The sequence below is a fragment of the Malus sylvestris genome, chromosome 2 (assembly GCF_916048215.2).
Source record: "Malus sylvestris chromosome 2, drMalSylv7.2, whole genome shotgun sequence".
In the NCBI taxonomy this organism is placed as follows: Eukaryota; Viridiplantae; Streptophyta; class Magnoliopsida; order Rosales; family Rosaceae; genus Malus; species Malus sylvestris.
The window spans coordinates 37,411,650-37,432,847 of record NC_062261.1 but is presented as its reverse complement, the minus strand read 5'-3'; the positions used below and the strand labels follow the sequence as shown (position 1 = coordinate 37,432,847).

At 37.0% G+C, this 21,198-nt stretch overlaps 2 protein-coding genes across 3 annotated transcripts; one reads left to right on the top strand and one right to left on the bottom strand.

Moving 5' to 3' along the window:
* Positions 1-273: 273 nt before the first annotated feature.
* On the top strand, positions 274-4,183 carry LOC126614083 (O-fucosyltransferase 20-like). The gene is made up of 6 exons (XM_050281711.1): positions 274-1,178; positions 1,536-1,704; positions 2,261-2,350; positions 2,474-2,757; positions 2,862-3,120; positions 3,418-4,183. Exons 1-6 carry the CDS (start codon positions 466-468, stop codon positions 3,652-3,654), a joined length of 1,752 nt encoding a protein of 583 aa, XP_050137668.1. The 5' UTR covers positions 274-465; the 3' UTR covers positions 3,655-4,183.
* A 5,818-nt stretch (positions 4,184-10,001) lies between these two features.
* On the bottom strand, positions 10,002-17,882 carry LOC126614079 (linoleate 13S-lipoxygenase 2-1, chloroplastic-like). Of its 2 annotated transcripts, none has more exons than XM_050281709.1 (9): positions 17,415-17,882; positions 13,835-14,103; positions 13,232-13,469; positions 12,476-12,796; positions 12,272-12,357; positions 11,943-12,053; positions 11,557-11,858; positions 11,065-11,331; positions 10,002-10,908 (listed from the first exon to the last, which is right to left on the bottom strand). In XM_050281709.1, the coding sequence occupies exons 1-9, from the start codon at positions 17,803-17,805 to the stop codon at positions 10,149-10,151; spliced, it is 2,745 nt and encodes a 914-aa protein (XP_050137666.1). In that variant the 5' UTR covers positions 17,806-17,882; the 3' UTR covers positions 10,002-10,148. The 2 variants fall into 2 exon arrangements, with proteins under 2 accessions (XP_050137666.1, XP_050137667.1); XM_050281710.1 differs by lacking the exon at positions 17,415-17,882 and adding an exon at positions 14,526-14,789 and having other exon boundaries at positions 13,835-14,289.
* Between the last annotated feature and the right edge of the window lie 3,316 nt (positions 17,883-21,198).

Here is a 21,198-nt window from a genome sequence, read left to right as displayed (position 1 = left end):
ATTTAATAACGTTGCCCTTGAAAAGTTAAAAAAAGTCTCATAATGCAAAATCATGTAAATCCCGATTGAAATGCTTATTATAGAATAATAACTGAAACGCCCATAAAAATAACAATTGACATGATTATAATTTTATAAATACCCTATAAAAAAATTATAAATACAATTAATGGAAATTCCAATATATTTATTTACAGGCAATAATTTATTTGAAAACCTTCCATTTCTAATATAAAAATAGATTGCTGGCACCTATTTAAACGTAAACGCGTACGCTTCTTCTCAGACTTTCGCCTTCCCGCCGCCTGTTTCACACCATTTCTATACTCTCTCTCTCTCTCTCTCTCTCTCTCAATGGTCAATGCGAGTGAAGGAATTTCATAGATACAATAAACCCTCAACTTTTTTCTTTCTTCAAAGAAGAGGAAGAAAAACAGAGTTATTACAGAGCTTCTCAGCCTGTCAATGGCGAAGTCTAAGAACAACAGCAATACCAAGAAACTTTCTTACATTTCAGTCCCTTCTCAGATTATCAACTCTCTGTCTTCGTCTTCTCTGCAATCCCTCCTCGTTTCTCCCAAGAAATCTTCAAGGAGCAAAAGCTGCAGCAGGTACTTGAGCTGGCTCAGCAACTACAGGAGCCCAAACTTCTGGGTTTTCTTCCTCTTCCTCTTTGGATTTCTTGGGATGCTGAAGCTGGGATTCCATATCGACCGTTTGATTCCCTATTCTCCATACCCATGTTCCACAACTCAGCTCCGGGACTTGGTCCCTAATGGCTACTTCAAATCACAAATGGGTTTTGGTTCAAACGCTGAAAACAGCCACCAAGTTGAGGTTTTGAGCGAATCCCAGCCGTTGATTTCGAGTGGGGTTTTGGAATCAGAGGTGGGGATTGAGCTAAACAGTGGGAAAGTTGGGGAGGAAGCCGAGGGGAGTGAGTTTTGGAAGCAGCCGGATGGTTTGGGGTATCGGCCGTGCTTGGATTTGACGCAAGAGTACAAGAGAGCTAGTGAGGGGATAGTGAAGGACAGGACTAAATACCTGATTGTTGTGGTTTCTGGTGGGATGAACCAGCAGAGGAATCAGATTGTCGATGCTGTCGTTATTGCTAGGATTCTTGGTGCTGCTCTGGTGGTTCCTATTTTGCAAGTTAATGTCATCTGGGGGGATGAAAGGTATACAATGTTAACACTCAACTCACATTTTTCTTACTAAATTACTTGCCTTTTTTGGATTCCCTCCACCTAGTGTAAATATATTCGTTGTGTAGATATGTCGTTGTATTCGACATTGCCTTTTCCGATTCATTGAGTTTGTGGGATATCATGATTCAGTATAGAACTTACCAATTTCCAGTCCCCATATTCATGGAATTTATGTCAATTTACTATCTTTCCTCTTTAAGAATGGCTTACTATTCAACCCAACGAATAGTTAGGCTTTGTTGTTCTTGGTTTATGAATGGCTTAATGTTGCAATATATTTGCTTAGGAGACTAAAATTGGTTTCTGTGTTTTATTTGATGGGTGCAGTGAATTTTCTGATATATTTGATTTGGAGCACTTTAAGGAAGTCCTTGCTGACGATGTTCGGATAGTTTCTTCACTGCCATCAACGCATATAATGACAAGGCCCATGGAGGAGAAGCGGACTCCTCTTCATGCTTCGCCTAATTGGATTCGGTCGCGTTATCACAAGAGGGTAAGAATCATTGCTGTCTTTGTGCTTGCTTTGAAACAACCCTGTTGTATTTCCTAAAGATTTGAATTAAGGCAATATGGAAGAGAGAAAAAGATGCTTTAGCAGCTCTTAGTTTGTTATATGGGGGCCTAGTGACACCAGCCGTTTGTATTTGTTTGGTTGTTTGTTTTTGCTGGTGTGTTCCTACGAATATGTCAGCTTTCAAACGGTTGTTCTCATCTTTTAGTTTACAAGTGTTGCTACAAAAGCATGGGAATACCTCAATACAATTGAGGAGCCGTCCAGTCCAACCCTTATGACTAAAATTTTGTACTTACCATCTAAACCTTATGTGCTGCCGAACATTTTAACCATACAAAACTAATGGCAATTTCAGGGTTTTCTGATCATATATTAAAAATACAATAAGTCATTTTCCTCATGTGTAATTCCATAACATGATTTTTTTATAACCCTGTTTATCTGTTTTGTCATTTGTGGTCAGGTTACAAACGAATTTCCTGTGGAATTCCAGTTGGCACTACAAATTATGCTAATTCATCTTTTTTCTGTGCAGATTAAAAGAGAAGGGGTTTTACTGCTAAGAGGCTTGGATTCAAGGCTCTCTAAGGATCTTCCCTCTGATCTTCAAAAGCTTCGATGCAAGGTAATTCACTAAGTAGGTCTATAATTTTTATTGTTGTGTATGCAAGCTGACTTTGTTTCATTACAGAATTGAAACAACTTCCTAGAGACAGCTGACTCTGATCTCTTCTTTGTTTGACTTCAGGTTGCGTTTCATGCGTTGAGGTTTGCTCCTCCAATTTTGGGAATTGGTAACAAACTTGCAGAGAGAATGCGCAGTAAGGGGCCTTACCTTGCCCTTCATCTAAGAATGGAGAAGGATGTATGGGTGAGGACTGGTTGCCTTCCTGGTTTGACTCGTGAATATGATGAGATAGTAAACAATGAGAGGAAACAGCGGCCAGAGCTCTTAACTGGAAGATCAAACATGACTTACCATGAAAGAAAACTTGCAGGTCTCTGCCCCTTGAATGCCGTGGAGGTGACCAGGTATGTTAGCCACATTTAGGCATTAGAACATAAACCAAATTGATATCTTTTTGTATTTGTTATTTGTATCAGAGTTTTCTAACAAACCAAATCTTGTGTTTTAGGTTGCTTAAAGCTCTAGGAGCTCCAAAAAGTGCAAGAATATATTGGGCTGGTGGGCAGCCTTTTGGTGGAAAAGAAGCCTTACAACCGTTAATCAAAGAGTTTCCCCATTTTTACAATAAGGAAGATCTTACTTTGTCTGGTGAACTAGAACCTTTTGCAAACAAAGCTTCTGTGATGGCTGCCATTGATTATATAGTTTCCGAGAATAGTGATGTCTTCATGCCTTCTCATGGGGGAAATATGGGCCATGCAATGCAGGTATTGTTTTAGTTTTGGTTTTAATAAATGTACATACTATATGCTAGACGAAACACTAACAACTATGATTAAAATAAATGAAGTTAACCTGTAAGTAGTGAAACAATGAAATGCTAAGATAAACACACAAATGATTGGACATTGTCAACCGACCTGAAATATGAGCTATGTGTCATTGAGAAAATATGCTTGGAAGACGAACAATATGAAATTATCATACTAATAGTTCTTTTACATATGATGCTTACGTAATTTGATGGAGACTTCCCTTACACCTAGTTTTGTATTCTCTTTCAGGGACATCGTGCCTATGCTGGCCACAAGAAGTTTATAACCCCAAACAAAAGGCATATGCTTCCATACTTTCTGAACTCTTTTCTCCCTGAAGCAGAGTTCAATAGGATCATAAAGGAATTGCACAGAGATTCCATAGGACAGCCAGACCTCAGGAGGAGTAGAGTTGGAAAAGATGTCACAAAGTATCCCATTCCAGAGTGTATGTGCAATGATACTAATACTCATCCGTACCTGTGAGTCAATTCTGAAGATTTCCAGCATGATGTTTACTCTGCAATGGACCCACTTCATCCAAAAATTGGAACATCTCAGTAAATCCCTTGAATTTGAGCCCTCTGAAAAGTGGTTTGTTCTCCAGGGCAATGATGGTCCTTTGGATCGCTGGGGATTTTAAGAGGGACTGCAGCATCACACTCAGTTTGTGCGTTTGCTTTCATTTTTTCTTCCCCACTGCTTCCTTTGTGTACACATTCAAGTCAGGCAAGACAAATGTCTTCTTATAAGACAAGATAGTATATAAGGTTCTGTGAAGAGAAAAACTCTGGCTTCAAGGTAACCTGGATTCGCTTTCAGACTTTCATGGGAAACTCAGCACAAGGCAAAGAAGGTCCCCTAATTCTTTGATTCTTTATAGGAAGAATTCTTTTAGGATAGATTTTTTTTTTCCACATTTTGTTTCATTCGTTATTGTACCACATCATTGTATTATAGAAGATGCGTGTATATAAGCATACTTGGAGTAATAATCCATATATCTGTTTCACAAGCTCGCATCACATACTTTCCGGTTCTGCATGCAGAAACTGCACAAGCCTCAGTTTTCGTTGAAATTTGTCACTTTCATGTATTGATCTCTGTACTTTGAAACAGAGAAACAAGTTATCTTCTGGACCTTAACGTTAAATCAAAGAAGCAATATTACATAACCTTTCCCACTGGGCGTTTGATCATTCTGCATTATATCATGGCTGAGTTTCCTGATATTTACCTGATTTGGGATTACAATGTCGCATGTAGACCTTTGCATATCCCCCTCCCAGGTACGCTGCTAGCAGATGAAATCAATTATGTGAAAATCCACCTCAGTTCGCACGTTATTGTCCTTTCAGGGTGTTCTGCAGGAGGCAGTGAGAGAATTTCTTTTGCAGATCGTGGGGGGAGAGTTCAATGTAAGATGAAGATTTGTTGAGATTCTATTATATAAATTGTTATAGACACATGTGCGTGCACTTTGTCTCACATCGACACTTATGACTAACGATAGTATTATTGGAAAGATAATCTAATATGTTTGTAGAACTCAACTCAATGAATGAGTGAGCCCATATTGCATTGATATTTATACGCGTACAATTGATATACGAGTAGAAGTAGGATTACAAATAAATAGCAGCATGTGAACTAAATACAAAACAGAATCAAGATTGAACTTGATAAGCAGCAGCCGCATCCTCTGAGGAATCCGTGTTGGAACAGAACTGTAGTCAGTTTATCATTATTTGTACCCAGTAAGACCTAACGGACAATAAATTCTCTTATAAGCATGGGGAAAGTGAGCCTTCACAAGCCTTGATGATTGAAGCCACTGGATTGACACATGTAATTGTTTTATTTAAACTCTTTGGAAACCCAGAGGCATCCATACTTATGCTAGCTCACCTTTCTAATGCTTGCAAGAGAAGTTACTGGTCACTTGCCTTAAACTTAATTACACTAACTATCAAAATGGTTGTCAAAATTATTGTTGGTAGGTTGATTACTTGGGTGGTAGGGTATTAGAGTGTGATAAGGCAGATCTTTGTGCACCAATGCTACATATTGAAATTGACAGATTTTCTCACCATGTGGATGTAGAAAGGGAAAATCGTGTATATCTGTAAATTTGCGTTTATTTGCTTCAAATCCTGGCCGAGACCGAGGTTGGATCAATTGAGATCTGGGCGTGAACTGTGAAGCTGGAGACGTCATCGTCGTTGAAGCAATCGAGCTACATTCAAGTTCGTTCTGGTTCTGGTGAAGTCGCCGGAACTCCATAGAAACCGAATTCGATTTGTTTTCGTATCATCTAAGCTAAGAGATGGCTGGATTTGGAAGTTCTGAGATGAGAACTCCGATCTTCTCCGGTGAGAACTACGAGTTCTAGAGAATCAAGATGGTGACAATCTTCAAATCTCACGGGTTATGGAGATTAGTTGAAAAATGGGTCATGACCTCAAATTCAAAGAAGGAAAAGAAGGGAGCTCTGAAGATGAAGTCGAGGAGAAAATAGTGGTTGTGTATATGCAAGATGCAAAAGCTCTGGGTATTATACAGAGTGCAGTTGTTGATCAAATATTTCCTTGAATTGCCAATGCATATTTAGTGAAGATGGCATGGGATCTGCTATACGGAGAACACCATGGTGGTGATCAGGTACGGTCGGTTAAACTCCAAAATCTTCGACGTAAGTTTGAGTATACTAGAATGCGTGATGATGGGAACTGATTAATCAAATGAAGACGTTTGGTGAGGTATTATCAAATGAAAGACTTGTGCAAAAGGTTTTAATCAGTCTTAGTAAACCTTATGATCCCATTTGTCTTGTGATTGAGAATACAAAATGTATAAAGACTGTTGAATTACAGGAGGTTATGGCAATTCTAAAAAGCTAGGAACAACGTTTTGATATGTACACTGTTGATGCTCCTGAAAAGGCATTTACCTCTTTCTCTGTGAGTTCAAAAGGGCAACATAATAAGGGTAATTCTCAATCCAACGGATTTAAGTCTCAAAAAAAATGGAATGCAAAAGGCAAGAAGTGAGATTCAAAGCCTAAGTTTCAGCAAAAGCCATTTATGGGTCATGCACAAAATGCAAATTCTTCATCCTCCATGAATCAAGAAGTGACAAAACCTCATTGCAAAGTATGCTCAAAGTTTCACTTTGGTGAGTGCAGATATAAGGAAAATCCAAATGTCACAACTATTATAAGTTTGAACATTGGGCTAGATAGTGCATTGTGGGTAAGGCTATTCAAAAGGCTAACTTTGCAAATCAAATGGAGGTATCTGGTAATTTATTCTATGCTAACTGTACAACTACTGAAGCAAAGGTAAATGGAAATTGGTATATTGATAGTGGGTGTAGTAACCACATGACAGGATGTCACATCCCGACCCGGGGTCCACCACATCCCAGGCCCGCTCCACCGCCATAGGTAGGGATGAGAATATACATTTAAGGATCACTCCCCTGGGTGATGTGGAATGTCACAATCCACCCCCCTTAGGGGCTCGACGTCCTCTTCGGCACACTTCCGGCCAGGGATTGGCTCTGATACCATTTGTCATATCCCAGTGGGTCACCCATCATGGGAGTGCTCTCGTGCGTTACTCGCTTAACTTCAGAGTTCCGATGGATCCCAAAGTCAGTGAGCTCCCAAAATGCCTCGTGCTAGGTAGGGATGAGAATATACATTTAAGGATTACTTCCTTGGGCGATGTGAGATGTCACACAGGAAATGTCAATCTTCTTGTTGATGTAAGAATGTGGCAGGAAAAGTGCAAATGCCAACTAGTGACCTAGTGAATGTGGCATGAATGAGATCTCTTGTGATTGATACAACTAAAGGAAGGAAATATATCAGAGAAGTGATGTATTTACATGGGTTGAAAGAGAATTTGCCAAGTGTTGGCTAGATGGATGAGCATGGATATTTCTTGCTATTTGGAGGAAAAATGTGTAGTGTTTTTTATGGACCATCACTTGATAGTCTAGTTATAAAAGTAAGAATGAAATAGAACAGATGCTACCCTCTGTCTTTAATGCACTATCATCAGATTGTATTAAAGACAAGTGTCACTCATTGTACTTGGACTTGGCATAAGAGGCTAGGTCATCTCAACCTTAAGAGTTTTAAGCAGCTTAGGGAAAATGATATGGTGCATGGTCCTCCACATCTAGAAGATGTTGATGGTGTATGTGAAGGATGTCAATTGGGAAAACAACACCGAGATTGGTTCCCAAAATAGTAAGCTTGGAGAGCAAGCAATCCATTGGAGTTAATACACACTGACTTGTGTGGTCCCATGCAAAATGAATCAATTGTTGGGAACAAATACTTTATGCTTCTTATTGATGATTGCACGAGGATGTCATGGGTTTATTTTCCAAGATGCAAATTTGAGGCCCTAAATTGCTTCAAAAAGTTTAAAGCAATGGTGGAATTACAGTGTGGTTTCAAAGTGAAGTGTCTAAGGAGTGACAGAGGGGGTGAGTTTGTATCAACTGAGTTCAACAAATTCTTAGAGACTGAAGGAATTCAAAGGCAGCTATCTATAACATATACTCTAAAGCAAAATGGAGTAGTGGAGAGGAAAAATAGAACAATTGTAAAGATGGCTAAGGCAATGCTTCATGGTAAAAGCATGCCATATTTCTTGTGGACAGAAGTTGTTCATACGGTTGTTTACATTCTAAACAGGTCACCTACAAAAGCTCTTTGTGATTTAACTCCATTTGAGGCTTACAGTGCCAGAAAACCAGGTATTAGTCATCTAAAAGTGTTTAGATCGTTATGTTATGTGCATGTACCAACTGAGATAAGACAAAAGCTTGATGCAAAGAGTGTCAAAGGTGTGTTTGTGGGATATGCAATATGTGATAAGGGGTGCATGGTATTTGATCCATGCATTAAGAAGTTGATTTTGTCAAGAGATGTAGTTTTTGATGAAACCATGTCCTAGAGTTAGAAGGAAAACTCAAAGAATCATGTTGATGTGACTTATATTCAAAATCAACCTGAGAATGTGATTGGTGGAAGTTCACCTAGATTGAGTGAGGTTGAAGAAAGTTCCTCTAGTTCTAGTATCCTTCCAAGCATTGAGGAACAAGAAAGGGTCACTCATGGGTGTTCGAAACCAAGCTGAATTGGGATGGCTCAGTGCAAAAGAACAAGGCCAGATTGGTTTCCAATGGGTATGTACAGAAACTAGGAATCGATTATGATGAAACATTTGCTTCGGTTGCTAGACTGGATACAATCATAACCTTAATTGCTCTTACTGCACCAAGAAGCTGGAAGTTGTACCAACTAGATGTTAAATCTGCATTTTTTAATGGAAAATAGCAGGAAGAGATCTATTTGACCAACCTTAGGCGTTTGTGATTAATGGCAAGGAAGACAAGGTCTATAAACTGCACAAGACTCTTTATGGATTAAAACAGGCACTTAGAGCCTGGTATGGGGAGATTGACAACTATTTTGCTCAGTGTGGGTTTGAGAAAAGCTTGAGTGAAGCAACCCTCTATGTACTAAGACAAGGGGAGAGAAAGATATACTAATTGTATCCATCTATATGGATGATATAGTATATACATGAAGCAATCAAGAGATGCTGGATGAATTCAAAGAAGACATGATGGTGAAATATGAAATGACTGATTTTGTGACTTTTCCATCATTTCCTGGGAATGGGAGTGATTCAAACTGATTCGAGCATTTTCATTCATCAAAGGAAGTATGCTTCTTCTTTATTGAATAAATTTGTCTTAAGTGAGTGCAAATCTATTTCTACCCCTCTTGTTGTTACTGAAAATTTGAGCAAGGATGATGGAAGTGGTGCAGAGCAAAGGAAGAGCAATACATGAAGATTGTGGGAAGTTTGTTATATCTCATTGCTTCAAGGCCAGATGCGATGTATGCAGCTAACTTACTTGCTAGGTATATGCATTGTCCTACAAATAAGCATTATGGAACTACCAAGAAGGTGCTTAGATATGTCCAAGGAACATTAGACTATGGACTGAAATATGAAAAGGGGAAGAATGCAATGATGATTGGGTTCTTTGATAATGATTGGTGAGGATCAATTGATGACAGCAAAAGCACTTATGGCTATGCATTTTCCTTTGGAAGTGGAGTCTTCTCATGGGCATCCATTAAGTAAAACTGTGTTGCACTTTCTACTGCAGAGTCAGAGTATATCAATGCATCAGAAGCCACAACTCAGGCCATATGGCTCATGTTTGTTCTAGAGGATTTTGGGGAGCTACAAACTGAAGTAACTCCATTGCAATGTGACAACACATCTGCAATTTCAATAACTAGGAATCCAGTGTTTCATCAATGGACAAAACACATTGATAGAAGGTATCATTTTATCAAAGATGCTTTGCAGCAAGGAATTGTCGATTTAGTCTATTGTCCTATCAAAGAGCAAGTGGCAAACATTTTTACCAAAGGAAAGGTTCAACTACCTCAAAGATAAGCTTGCAGTCATATCAGCTCAAAGCTTAAAGGGGAGTGTTAGTGTATAAGCATTGAGCTGATTTGAATTTAGTAAAATAAGCCTTGTATTTAGTTGTGTTGTGTATCCACTTTGATTAAATTACCAAGTGCAGGGCTCATATTGTAATTTTGTCTAAGTGACATGTGGAAGAATCCTTGAACTTAGCTAGATGTGTGGCTGAGATTATTTTTTGATTTAATGGTGGGAATTCAGATGCATAACTAACCGTTATGCAGTGCAATGTGTGTGAGTGAGTTAATAGAAAGAACATTCCTCTGCGATTTTTGCAGAGAGAAGCACTCATATTCATCTCCATTTCCTGTGATTTTATCTTCCCCTCTTCAATTAGCACAGTCTGAATCAAACTCTAACAGTATTTTTATTAAGGGCAAAATAGAATATATATATATATATAGATAGATAGAGCTTTTACATCATCACCCTCAAATATCATCATCAAATTTAGATGGATATGCTGTTTGGAACTCCCATTCCTGTGACACCGGATGTTGAGAATGGCTTCAAAAGCTCATATGGAACGACGCCTGCTCCAACTCTGTTTTTCAGTTTCAAATTGGTATTCCTCTCATCAATAATTCCTTCTAGCCTCTTCAAATTGCCATTGAATTTCTCATATGCGGCCTTGATGACAGGATTTTCAGCCCAAGATGACTCTGGATTCCCACCAATATACTCCTCATCGGGTGAATGATTCGAAAGCACATCTAAGACGGCCATAACTTTTGTTGCTTGAATCTGTGAGGGGAAGCACATCAGTAGAGCCATTTCTGGTTTCTTCAAGAAGTTCTGGAAAAACTCATCAGATGGATCTTCAGTTGGCATATTGGTTCGAGCAATTGTAGGGCGGTTAGGGAAATATCCAGCATACATGTACTGGCCAAAGTTCACTGCTGCATGGTGACCTGCTGTTACCCAAATTATGGTTGTCAAAATGTGAATCAAATTTTCCGGGGTTTTCAAAACAGGCCACCATGGCTCATCTTTCTTGTCTGCATGGCCTTTGGTTCTAACTTCTGTCCACCAACCTTGAAGCTCTGTATCAGACTCAATAAGATTTGGGTCTGTATAGTAGTGGTTCACATAATCACTCACCCACTCCTTAATGGCATCCCACAGGATGAGGCCATCATTTGCAAATGGGTAGTCTTCAATTGCTAGCTTCAAGCCATGCTCAGCTGTAGAATCCTCAACTGCCATTCCCCTGAAATCAAATCAAACAAATATGAACAAGCAGTTCAAATTCTGTGGGGGTTTACAATGAAGTTTTCCTTTTAGATATAAAAAATCTTCTTTGTACAAAGTTTCCTGCATCAAATAGTTTGGAATCGTCTTATGCTAGTTTTATCAAGTAAAATACCTTCTGATGAGATCTGCTGGCAAAGCTTCCATGTCAAAGCGCCAAAGCTGGTCATAAGCGGCAGAACTCAACTCTATGGAGTACTTTCCAGGTGAAAAGGTGCTCTCAATGACTCCACCTGCATTGATGAGGCTTTCTCGAGCCAGAGCATTGATTTCCATTGTATACCGGAAATGAGGGTGCAGAAGTCTGTAGATGGGATGCATTGCGCTTAATTGTCGATTAGCAGCAATTATATATGGCTCTGTACAGCAATGAGTCCTCAGCCTATAAAAATATTAAAGGACAAACAAGTTATTGCCCATGACATAGTCTCATATTTCCTAATTGCCACAGCTACAATAACCGAAGATGCACACTTGAGCAGGAGGTATGATGTGAAGTTGCACATTCGTGGTTTCCGGATCACTCAAATGCCATTTACAGGACTAATTTGGTAATTCAATGCCAATATAAAAATGGATTCGAAGCCATCTTGTGTGAGTTTCTTACCAGTGCACGACAAGCTGATGATAGCCGGCGTCATGTGCAAGAACGTGGGCTTTAGCAAGCCTCCAGAGCCAGCAACCGGTGGCATCCCAGGTTGGAGTAAAGACTTGCTTCCATTGTGGCTTGTCACCAACAGGCGGTCGAGTGAGTTCAATGGCAACAGGCCTCAGTGTCCCATCTGCAGTGAGGAAGAATAGTGTACGAGAACCATACAGTGTGGTACCTTCAATCTCTCTTACTTTGTTCACGTAAGGCATGAGCAGATCATGGTAATCCAAAATAAACATCTTCTTCCCTTCCAAGGCCTGCATTTCATGTTCAAGCAATCTTCCTTTACTTATGGCATAACCCGGTTGCAAGTTAAAGAGATTGGAGTGTGTTTATTATACCTCATTGACAGTCATACAACCTTTGATCTCCTTCTCAACCAGTTCTGTTGTGATCAATGATTCAGGGGGGCCATAAATCTCGGGGTTGAGTTTACTTTTCAATGGCCATTCCTGCATCCAGAAATTGTAGAATTCAGTGCCAATTCAGTGCCACTAGAGAAAATAAAAGAGAGTTTAATTAACTAAAACAAGATATTCTTCTAACATTTAATTACTTGAACACCAAGGAAGATGGAGGCCTAGGGTGAGAAATGGAAAGTACAAATTTGAATTTCTTAATTGAAGTGAAAGACTTCTGCTTGTATCGGCAAATTAATACAGAAGCATACCGTCACTAGCTCGATACTATATGGATTAAGACCAGCAAGAGTTTGCCGGGAAAATTCTTCATCTCTAAACCAAGCAAATTTATCACCTGCAATATACAGCAAAAGTAATATACAGCAAAATTTATCACCTCATGAGAGAATCATTATTTAAAAAGTTTTGCTCGATCGTAATCTATACACAGGGAGAAAGGGAGGGAGGCATACGGTCTATTATTTCGGGGGTCTCAAAGAGCAAAAGATCATCTCCACCATCTATAATGGTCTTGACTAGCCTTGGGATGATTGTCTGGAAAAACCCACCAGTCTTTGGCTTAGGTAACGTGACTCCTTCGTTATACAGTGAATCTATGGCTGTGAAGTATGGAAATCCTAGGTCTGGGTCAAGAAGTGCTGTCTCGAGCGAAGGGAGCAAAGCATGTAGCACAGATTTCAGGGTCTTTGTTGAAAATGTCAGCTGTTTCACGTCTGCAAAAGCTTCATCTCTTGGTACATACACACTGCTGCTTCTTTGTTCCGACAAAGGATCTGCAATATTGGTAGAAAATATATGACACGATAATCACATTGCTCTCGTGGTTTCTCAGCCAGACAATTTCCCACACGAGCAATTAGGCATAGTACAAACAAATGGTTCAGACCAAGAATCATTGTCGTTAACATTAACTTCTTGAACTACATAAGTTTCCACTCCAAAAAGCACATAACACAAATTTACATGCGTGTTACGGTACACGCACTAAAACAAATGTTTAGTTTTCAATGTCTAGAACACGGTTTTATTTTCACATATGGCCCAATTATGGGAGCAAAATTGGATGCTAAGGGTTTCTACCCCTCTTTTTCCCATTTCACCGGTGACAGGACTTCATATTCCGAGTTAGAAAGAAAGAAGATGACATGACTTCTACCTTTTACAACCAATTGAGGGATTAGTATGTAATTAGTTCGTTATATAATTACCCTTTTTAGAGCGTGGTCTTCCAGTTCTGCAGCGCCTCGGGTACGGGTGATCTTTGCCACCAAGGACAGGCCTAGCCAGTTCATCTTTGCTGTCCGGATCGCCAATGTCATTATAAGTGTCATAATCGTAGATCCTATCAGATGTTTTTCTTTGGCCCTCTCCATTTCCTCGCAAAGTCTGCAGCTCCGATTCTCTTAGCTTCTTCAACCCACTCGGTGTCTCTGATGGTAGGTACGACTGTTTCATTACATGTTCACACAAATTACCGCTTCAAATGATATTGTATGAAATTTACTATGTCAGCCAACCAGTCAAAACATATGGTAATTTTAAGACAGAAGTTAACAAAGCGATCAACAGTACATCAACGACATGTACAAGACATGAATCTCAACAGGACTGCAAAATTGCAACAGTATAGCCCAAAAGGCTAAACTAACTCGCAGGATGAGGAGTGCTAACATATAGCACTAGCATTCCAATTCGGACAGTTCATTTATTTAGCAAATTGAACTATCAGGTAAGAAGTTGTATATATATAAATGTTTGTACAATAATAATGAGAAAGCAAGGAAAAGGTATAAGGATCTAAAATAAAGGACCTTGTTAGTGAAAAAAATTCTCTTCTCTGGGTTGTCAAATTTGGAATGAGCCCAGGTATTACACGGAACATTAACAGTGCCGTTTGGGAAGCCGTTGAGGTCGATGCTCTTGATGAACATCTCCTTGTGGTGTTCATTCTCTACCTGAATAGCTCCAACCTCTCCAAACCCTGCTGGGATGGTGAAAGTAGCCTCATACACCACCTCGTCATCCTTGTGGCTCGCTTTGTGCCCATACCCCTTCACTGTTTCTTTCTCCAACCCCGTCTCTACGACAAAACCCAATTCAGAAATATGTAGTGAGTAAATTAATTATTTGTTAAGAGAAACAGTTAAACAAACTTAGGATTCGTTTGGAAGTGCTTTTAAAATGACTGTAAGTTTTTTTGGTAAAATTGATTTTGAGTTTCAAAAGCACTTTTAAGTACTTTTTGAAAAAAATACCAGATTTAGAGCTCGTTTGGATGTGCTTTTAAAATGACTGAAAGCGCTTTTAGTGAAAATGTTTTTGGAACCAATCCTTAGTAAAAATGCAAGTAAATTCTTGAAAAGCACCTAAAGTGCTTCCTAGAAGAAGCACATAGCTGGTGCTTCTTGTAGAAAGCACTTTTAGTGCTTTTGGAACCAAAAAATATTTTCTCTAAAAGTGTTTTCAATCATTTTAAAAGCACATCCAAACGAGTCCTTATACTTCTTGCAAGAAGTATTAAGTGCTTTTCCAATATTCATTTGATTTTTAACTAAGAATTAATTTTAAAAATATTTTTACCAAAAACATTTTTGTCATTTAAATGCACTTTCAAACGTGCCCTTAATCAATATTTCTAAAATTTAAAGTGCTATTTGTGCATACAATTGTAAAATCACACGTGCTATGCATGTTAGCAAAGAAAACTTATTGCATAATCAAAGCATTTATAAAGGATATGTCAAATAAATAGGTCAAAATTTTATTTTATGGCTGATGTGACAGATTAAATACAAGTATTAAATCTTTTTTTTTTCAATGGATGTGTTAAATATTTATTTTATTATTTTATTGGATCTATAGCTACATTAACTATTAAAAAATAATTAAAATAGTTTAGTTTTTTAGAGTTTCTAGACCCACCATTTTAACTTATTTCTCCACCCATCTTATATCCACCATTTTAACTTATAAAAAATGCAAAAACCCAAATCCTCTAGCTCCCACATACTGTTATTTCTAAAAATGAGACTTTAGATACAATCCCTAACTATCAACGTTCTTTAACTGAAACCTTTGTGGTTTTCAATTTTTTATCAAAGTCTCTGACATTAATGTAATAATGTATTTCTATATAAGTTATTATATTTTTAAATTAAAAATAAAATTTGTAGTTATTTATATTAATGAGATTTTAAATAAAACTCATAATTTATGGAATAAAAAAATAAAGATAAATTATACTTCCCAATATATTGTATGTATATATACACACATGGGTATGTTCATCAAAACTAACTAAAACATTATTGCACCAAAACATGGGTACATTTTTCAGAAAATATATATATATGTGTGTGTATATATATATCTACTAATTAATAAAACTCTCTTTGACAACTAAAAGAGGGTGAAAAAACAAATTAATCTTCTATCACACAAAAAAAATGATGGGCAATAATATAATTTCGCAGGTCCAAATTTTACTGTTTTTTATTGAAACCTCACCTACATTTGATGTTAAAATACCTTCAATATATATTTAAAACCGAAAACAAAACCCTCCCACTCCCCCTTGTTCCCTCTCCTTCTCATTTTCTAAAAAAATGTGTTCATACACACAAAATGTGTAGGCAAATGCTAGTATACATATATATTAAGCTTAATGACATTATTAAATTTCTTCTATTAAACTTAACATGAATACATTCTCAAATCAACGAAATAAAATGTATCCATATTAAGTTTAAAAAATGAACTAGAAAAAAGATTTAATGAATTATATATATAAAAAAATAGGTACATTTTATACTAAAAAAAGGTACATTTTACATATAATAAATTGATATATTTAAGAATTGGTACATTTAAGATTAGAAAAAGTTGAAGAATTATATGAACGGGTACATATAAGATTAAAAAATTGTAATTTTTTATAACTAAAATAATGGGCACAAACTTATTCTAATTTTATTTTTTATATTTTGGAAATGTTTTGAAATGAAAATTAATTAGGAGTTTAATAAGGACGTGAGTATTAAAACCCTAAATCAATTACTAATTTTTATTTTAAAAAATTATGTAACTGACATGTAATTCATTAATACATTAATGCTAGAAACTTTGATCAAAATTTAAAAACTAATAAAATCTCAGTTAATGAACATTAAAAACTAAGGACCGGATACTAATTTTTCCTTTTTAAAATATCTCTATTTTTAAAGTTTAAAACAAAAACTGAAGATGGAGAAAAAAGCACGAACTCATTAGCCAACATTAACCAAAATCGCCACTGCACCCGCCGGCAATAACTCTTGTTCTCCTTGCTGCGGTCAAATTTTTTTCTCCTTTTCTCTTCCTCTCTCTTCCTCTCTCCCTTTACCAAATCTAAATATAAGGATCGTCAATATGAATAACTATGAGATTTTAAACTTTTAGAGATCCTTGTCAAGAAATGAAGCCCCTCACCATACGATTGCAAATCGCTCCCAGCTATCAGTCATAGAGAGAGAGTTGATTTGGAAAGAAAGGAAGAGAGGGCATGGGAAAGAGAGAGAAACGGGGAAGGAAGAGGGTAGATATTCAAAGCGTATGTATCTTAGTACTTTAGAGATTATTTTTGCAAAAAATTAGATAAATTCAAAATATAGGGAAAAAAATAACGAATACGTTAAAAAAAATACTAATATGACTACAACTTAATAAAACAATTAAATAGTTTCAGATCTGGGTACTCTTTTTTCTTTTTTAATTTTATTATTGTCAAAGAAACTTACTATTGAAATTTGAAATACGATATGGAGGCTGCCTTACAAAGAATCCTTTAAATAAACTTCTTCCTTAAAGGAAGGGGACTTTATATATAGAAATTATTATTAACAGTTCAAAATTTTTATTTTGCACTACAAACTTTTTTTTATATATATTATATGTAGATCTCGAAACCAATCCGATTATCTAAAGGATTCGAGTAGTACAGATTGAAAAGGGCATTTCTATCCATTGAATCAGGTTTCTGATAGAGTTGATTTCCAATTTGTTTCTATATAAAGGAAAAAGAAAGGCTGTTTTGAATAACCTTGGGGCTAATCGTTTATTATTTTTGTAAAAAAAAAAAAAAAAAAAAAAACCCAAACGAATAATGAACAAAAAATACACTAGAAGTCTAGAACCAACTGATCTCACTTGTATCAAACCAAAAACAAAAAAACAAAAAAAAACAAAAAAACAAAAGAACTCTCAACTCCAAAAATATTAGTGGAAATAAAGATAACATAAATTGAGATATTATTAACCACGGTCATACTGGCTGAGGCTGCAAGATAATCTTTGTGTGTTCTGTTTAATGGAAAAAGTTATATATTTAGTATGCTTATAGTACTGCTTGCTTACTGGGGTCAAGCTCGGCGCTAACAAGCTCCAAAAGCAAAGTTTTTCCGAGCAAGTCGGTTAAGTCATCGAGGGGCCGAGTCAAGCCTATGCTGGAGAGTAACCCTCCTGTTACTGTCACCGTCACCAAAGCCTTTACCGTAAACGCGTTATTTTCCGTAGAAGTAACCGTGGACACTGATACGGGTGATGATTTGAGATCACTAGAAGTGGCACGGATCACCAAGGATGAGGAGTTTTTCTTATTACGATTTTGATGGACATGGTGGCGCGGAAGGATGCTGATCAGGGAGGGGCTACCATGCTTAATCAGATGATTAGGGTTAATAGAGGATTTTGGTAAGAGAGGGAAGGATGGAGCATAGTTGGGTTTCTGCAGCTGAGATGTCATCATCTCCCTTAAGGGTTGGATGATGTGTACTTTGTAATGCTAGACTTTTTTTGAAAGCTTATAATTTGCTAGAATGGCTTTCAGAGTTCATGCATTTATAGAGATAATAAGGAGGGAGAGAGAGAGAGAGAGAAGGGTTGATTGGCTAGGAGGGATTTGGATCCTTGTTGGCTAGGAGGGATTTGGATCCTTGTTGGATCCCCTCTCTGGGATCCTAGGGATTAACGAACACGGATTGTTGATCAAAAATCGTGCGGCCACAATTTTTTCCTCTTTTATATTTTTGACACAAAACGATCCTGCTTTACTTTTGAAAATATAAAAAGCATTTAATTAGGACCGCACGATTTTTTATCAACGGTTTGTGTTTGTTGATCCCTAGGATCCCCAGGGAGGGGATCCGACGAGGATCCAAATTCGGCTAGGAGCTCGTTGACGAGATTGTTGTCATATTTAATGCCCTATGGGTTCACTCGACATTTTTTGTGTGTGGGCAATAAAAATTTGGAAAATGATCCTCGTTGGATCATTTTCCTGAGAATTTCGTGATCGTGACCATTTATCGTATATCGTACGGTCATAAATCATTTGAAATTTAAAATTTAAAATAAATAGTACCTAATGAAAACTGACCGCACAATATACGATGAACGACCACGATCGGCGATGATCCTTTTTACCATTTGTAAGAGCAAGTTCAGCCCTATCTTTTAGGCTGGCACCCAAAAAAATCTCTCCACCCCTAAAAATAGGGCAACCCAAAATCCAAGCCAGTTTATAAGTGGGCCCAAAATGGGCTGAGGTAGGAACTGGCCTATCCAGTGTCATGCTGACGCCAGCATGACGTCAACGGACAACACAAATTTTTTTTGCGTCAAGTGCATGGGCACGCACCCCTGACACGTCGAGCTCGCACTGCAGACACACTAAAGGAGTGCAGGACATGGGCTACGTAGCTAAGCCTCGGTCGTTGGATTTCCAACTGTAAAACAAATTTGAAATTCAAACCTAACCACTAGTGACGTGGCACAATCTGGACCGCTCGATTTTCAGATCAACGATCCAGATTTTTCAACAAAAAAACTTAAAAAAATAAATTAATAAATAAAATGTTCGAAATTAATAATTTTTTTTAATTTTAAAAATGTCAGAAATTAAAAATAAAATTATTTTTTTAATAAAAATTAATAATATTTTAATAAAATAGACTAGGCTATTTTGTTTTAGGGCTAGAGATGCATTTGGTTAATTACTATTTATTGCAGTTAATTACTATTTATTTTGGTGGATTAAATAGATTTTGGACCAACTCATTTTTTAAGGGTGGAGTTGCTTCCTTATTTCGTGTGGACCCCACAATTCTTTTGATTCCCCAAGATTGGTAAACTTGTCATTTCAATACTTCGTAATCGGAATTCAACTCCTTATTTTAATTCTGATTACAATAAACACGCCACAAGTACTTCCAAAGGGGAAAGGATCCAGGAATCCAGGGGATCGTGTAATTATGTTCGTTTATCGTACATCATGTAGTCAATTTTCGTTAGGTACTATTTATATTTAATTTAAAATTTAAAATAATTTTTAACTGCATAATGTACGATGAACGAACATAATTACACGATCTTCGGAATCCCCAGAAAAAGAATCATGCGAGGATCAATTATTTAGTATTGTAGCTTTCATCTTTATATGACATTCACAGTAAATGTCTTTGGATCTAGCTAGCTACGACTGTGGTATGCATGTGGTATGGCTTTCATCATTATTGAACATAGTACATATCTTTGGATCTAGCTACGAGTGCGGTAGGTTGAACAAAGCAAGCAATTAACACGTGAAGAGAAAGTTATTTTTTTTTATTTTTTGGAAACTAGAGAAAGTTACTTTGGCGGTCTCTTAAAAGAGATGTGTTATTTACACATTTATTTTTATTTTTTACTTTTTTTATAATTTTTATCCTCAATAAATTAAAAAAAATTAAAGAATATAAATTAACAACGATATGTGAGAAGTAAAATAATGTATATAGATAACACTCCCTTTAAATGATAGTACGACGTAATGATACTTGAGTTGTTAGGACACTAGTACCTAGTGGTCCGGTACGTAATTATTTGGCCTTATTTATCTTTCAAATTCACATGGCATTTCTCAAACAAGACTAGTTAGTAATTATCATATGCATATCTTGTCAACAATTAATTGGTCATGCGCTCATCCCCCGACAATACTCACCATTATCGTGTTGGAATTGGATCTTCTTTTGAGCAAATGGTCGTTGGTTCAAAATCCAACAGCATGTGTTGTGTGATTATGAAAATCCTCATCATTTGCTCAGAAGAGGATCCAATTTCGATCGTGTTAAGAAGAAATATATTCTTATGAATAACACTTGCATTTTCCTCTTGGGTGGTGAATGAGCTAATTCATTTACTTATACATGATGTATTTTTATAGTAAAAATGTTCGTTCAAATTTTTAATTTTTTTTAAAGATTATTCTTACAAAAAATATTCGAATCGATGATCGTTTAATCATCTAAATGTATCAAGTATGACATACCCGGACCGGAGTCAAAACATGCCAGCCGTCACCCGAATATGACGTAACCAAAAAGGGAAGTGAAACATAAAAATATGGATAAATTAAACTAAATTTAATCTAAAGTAGCGAGTGCGCAGTAGTGGGAATAACCCATAAAACATTAGTGTTCATAGTATAGATGACCTAAAAGTGTGCAGTTGAAACTAGATAAAGTACTTATTACACAACAAGAAAAGTTCCTACATTTATTTAGAGGTATGTCAGAATCGCCAGATATTCCTCTTAAGCCACAGAGTAAATCAACTAACTAGGACCTGAAGGGGCGAAAAACAGAAGGGTAAGTGGGCAAAAACAAAGGTTTATAAAACACATTTATTTTCTGAACATACCAACCCCTCGCCGTAAAACATGTATAGTTTCCAAAAAATCATAATACGTATAAGTATGAAATCAAATGCAAATTAGCAATAAATCTAGAGATACACCAAATCACAATATCGCAATAGTAGCATAATAAAATCAGGTGCTCATCAATCTATGTTGACACACGAGTTCATGCAGAGGTTTTCTGACATGAGCAGGACTGGGTGTAATCATAATATACGCTCTAGTGCTATAATCACGTGAAGACTACACTATTCGCGGTCACATACGAGTCGAAGTTGCCTATTGCAACCTATACGACAGGACTGGCACCTACTTGGATCCAAGGCGAGCGTGTAATGCAGATGTGAATATACATGTGAAAGATTGGCCCTGTCTCTGGCCCTGGGTGAGCACTAACACCGGGTGTAGCAATGTATGATGAGCAGGTAAAATGCATATGAACATGCCATGACAACATATAAA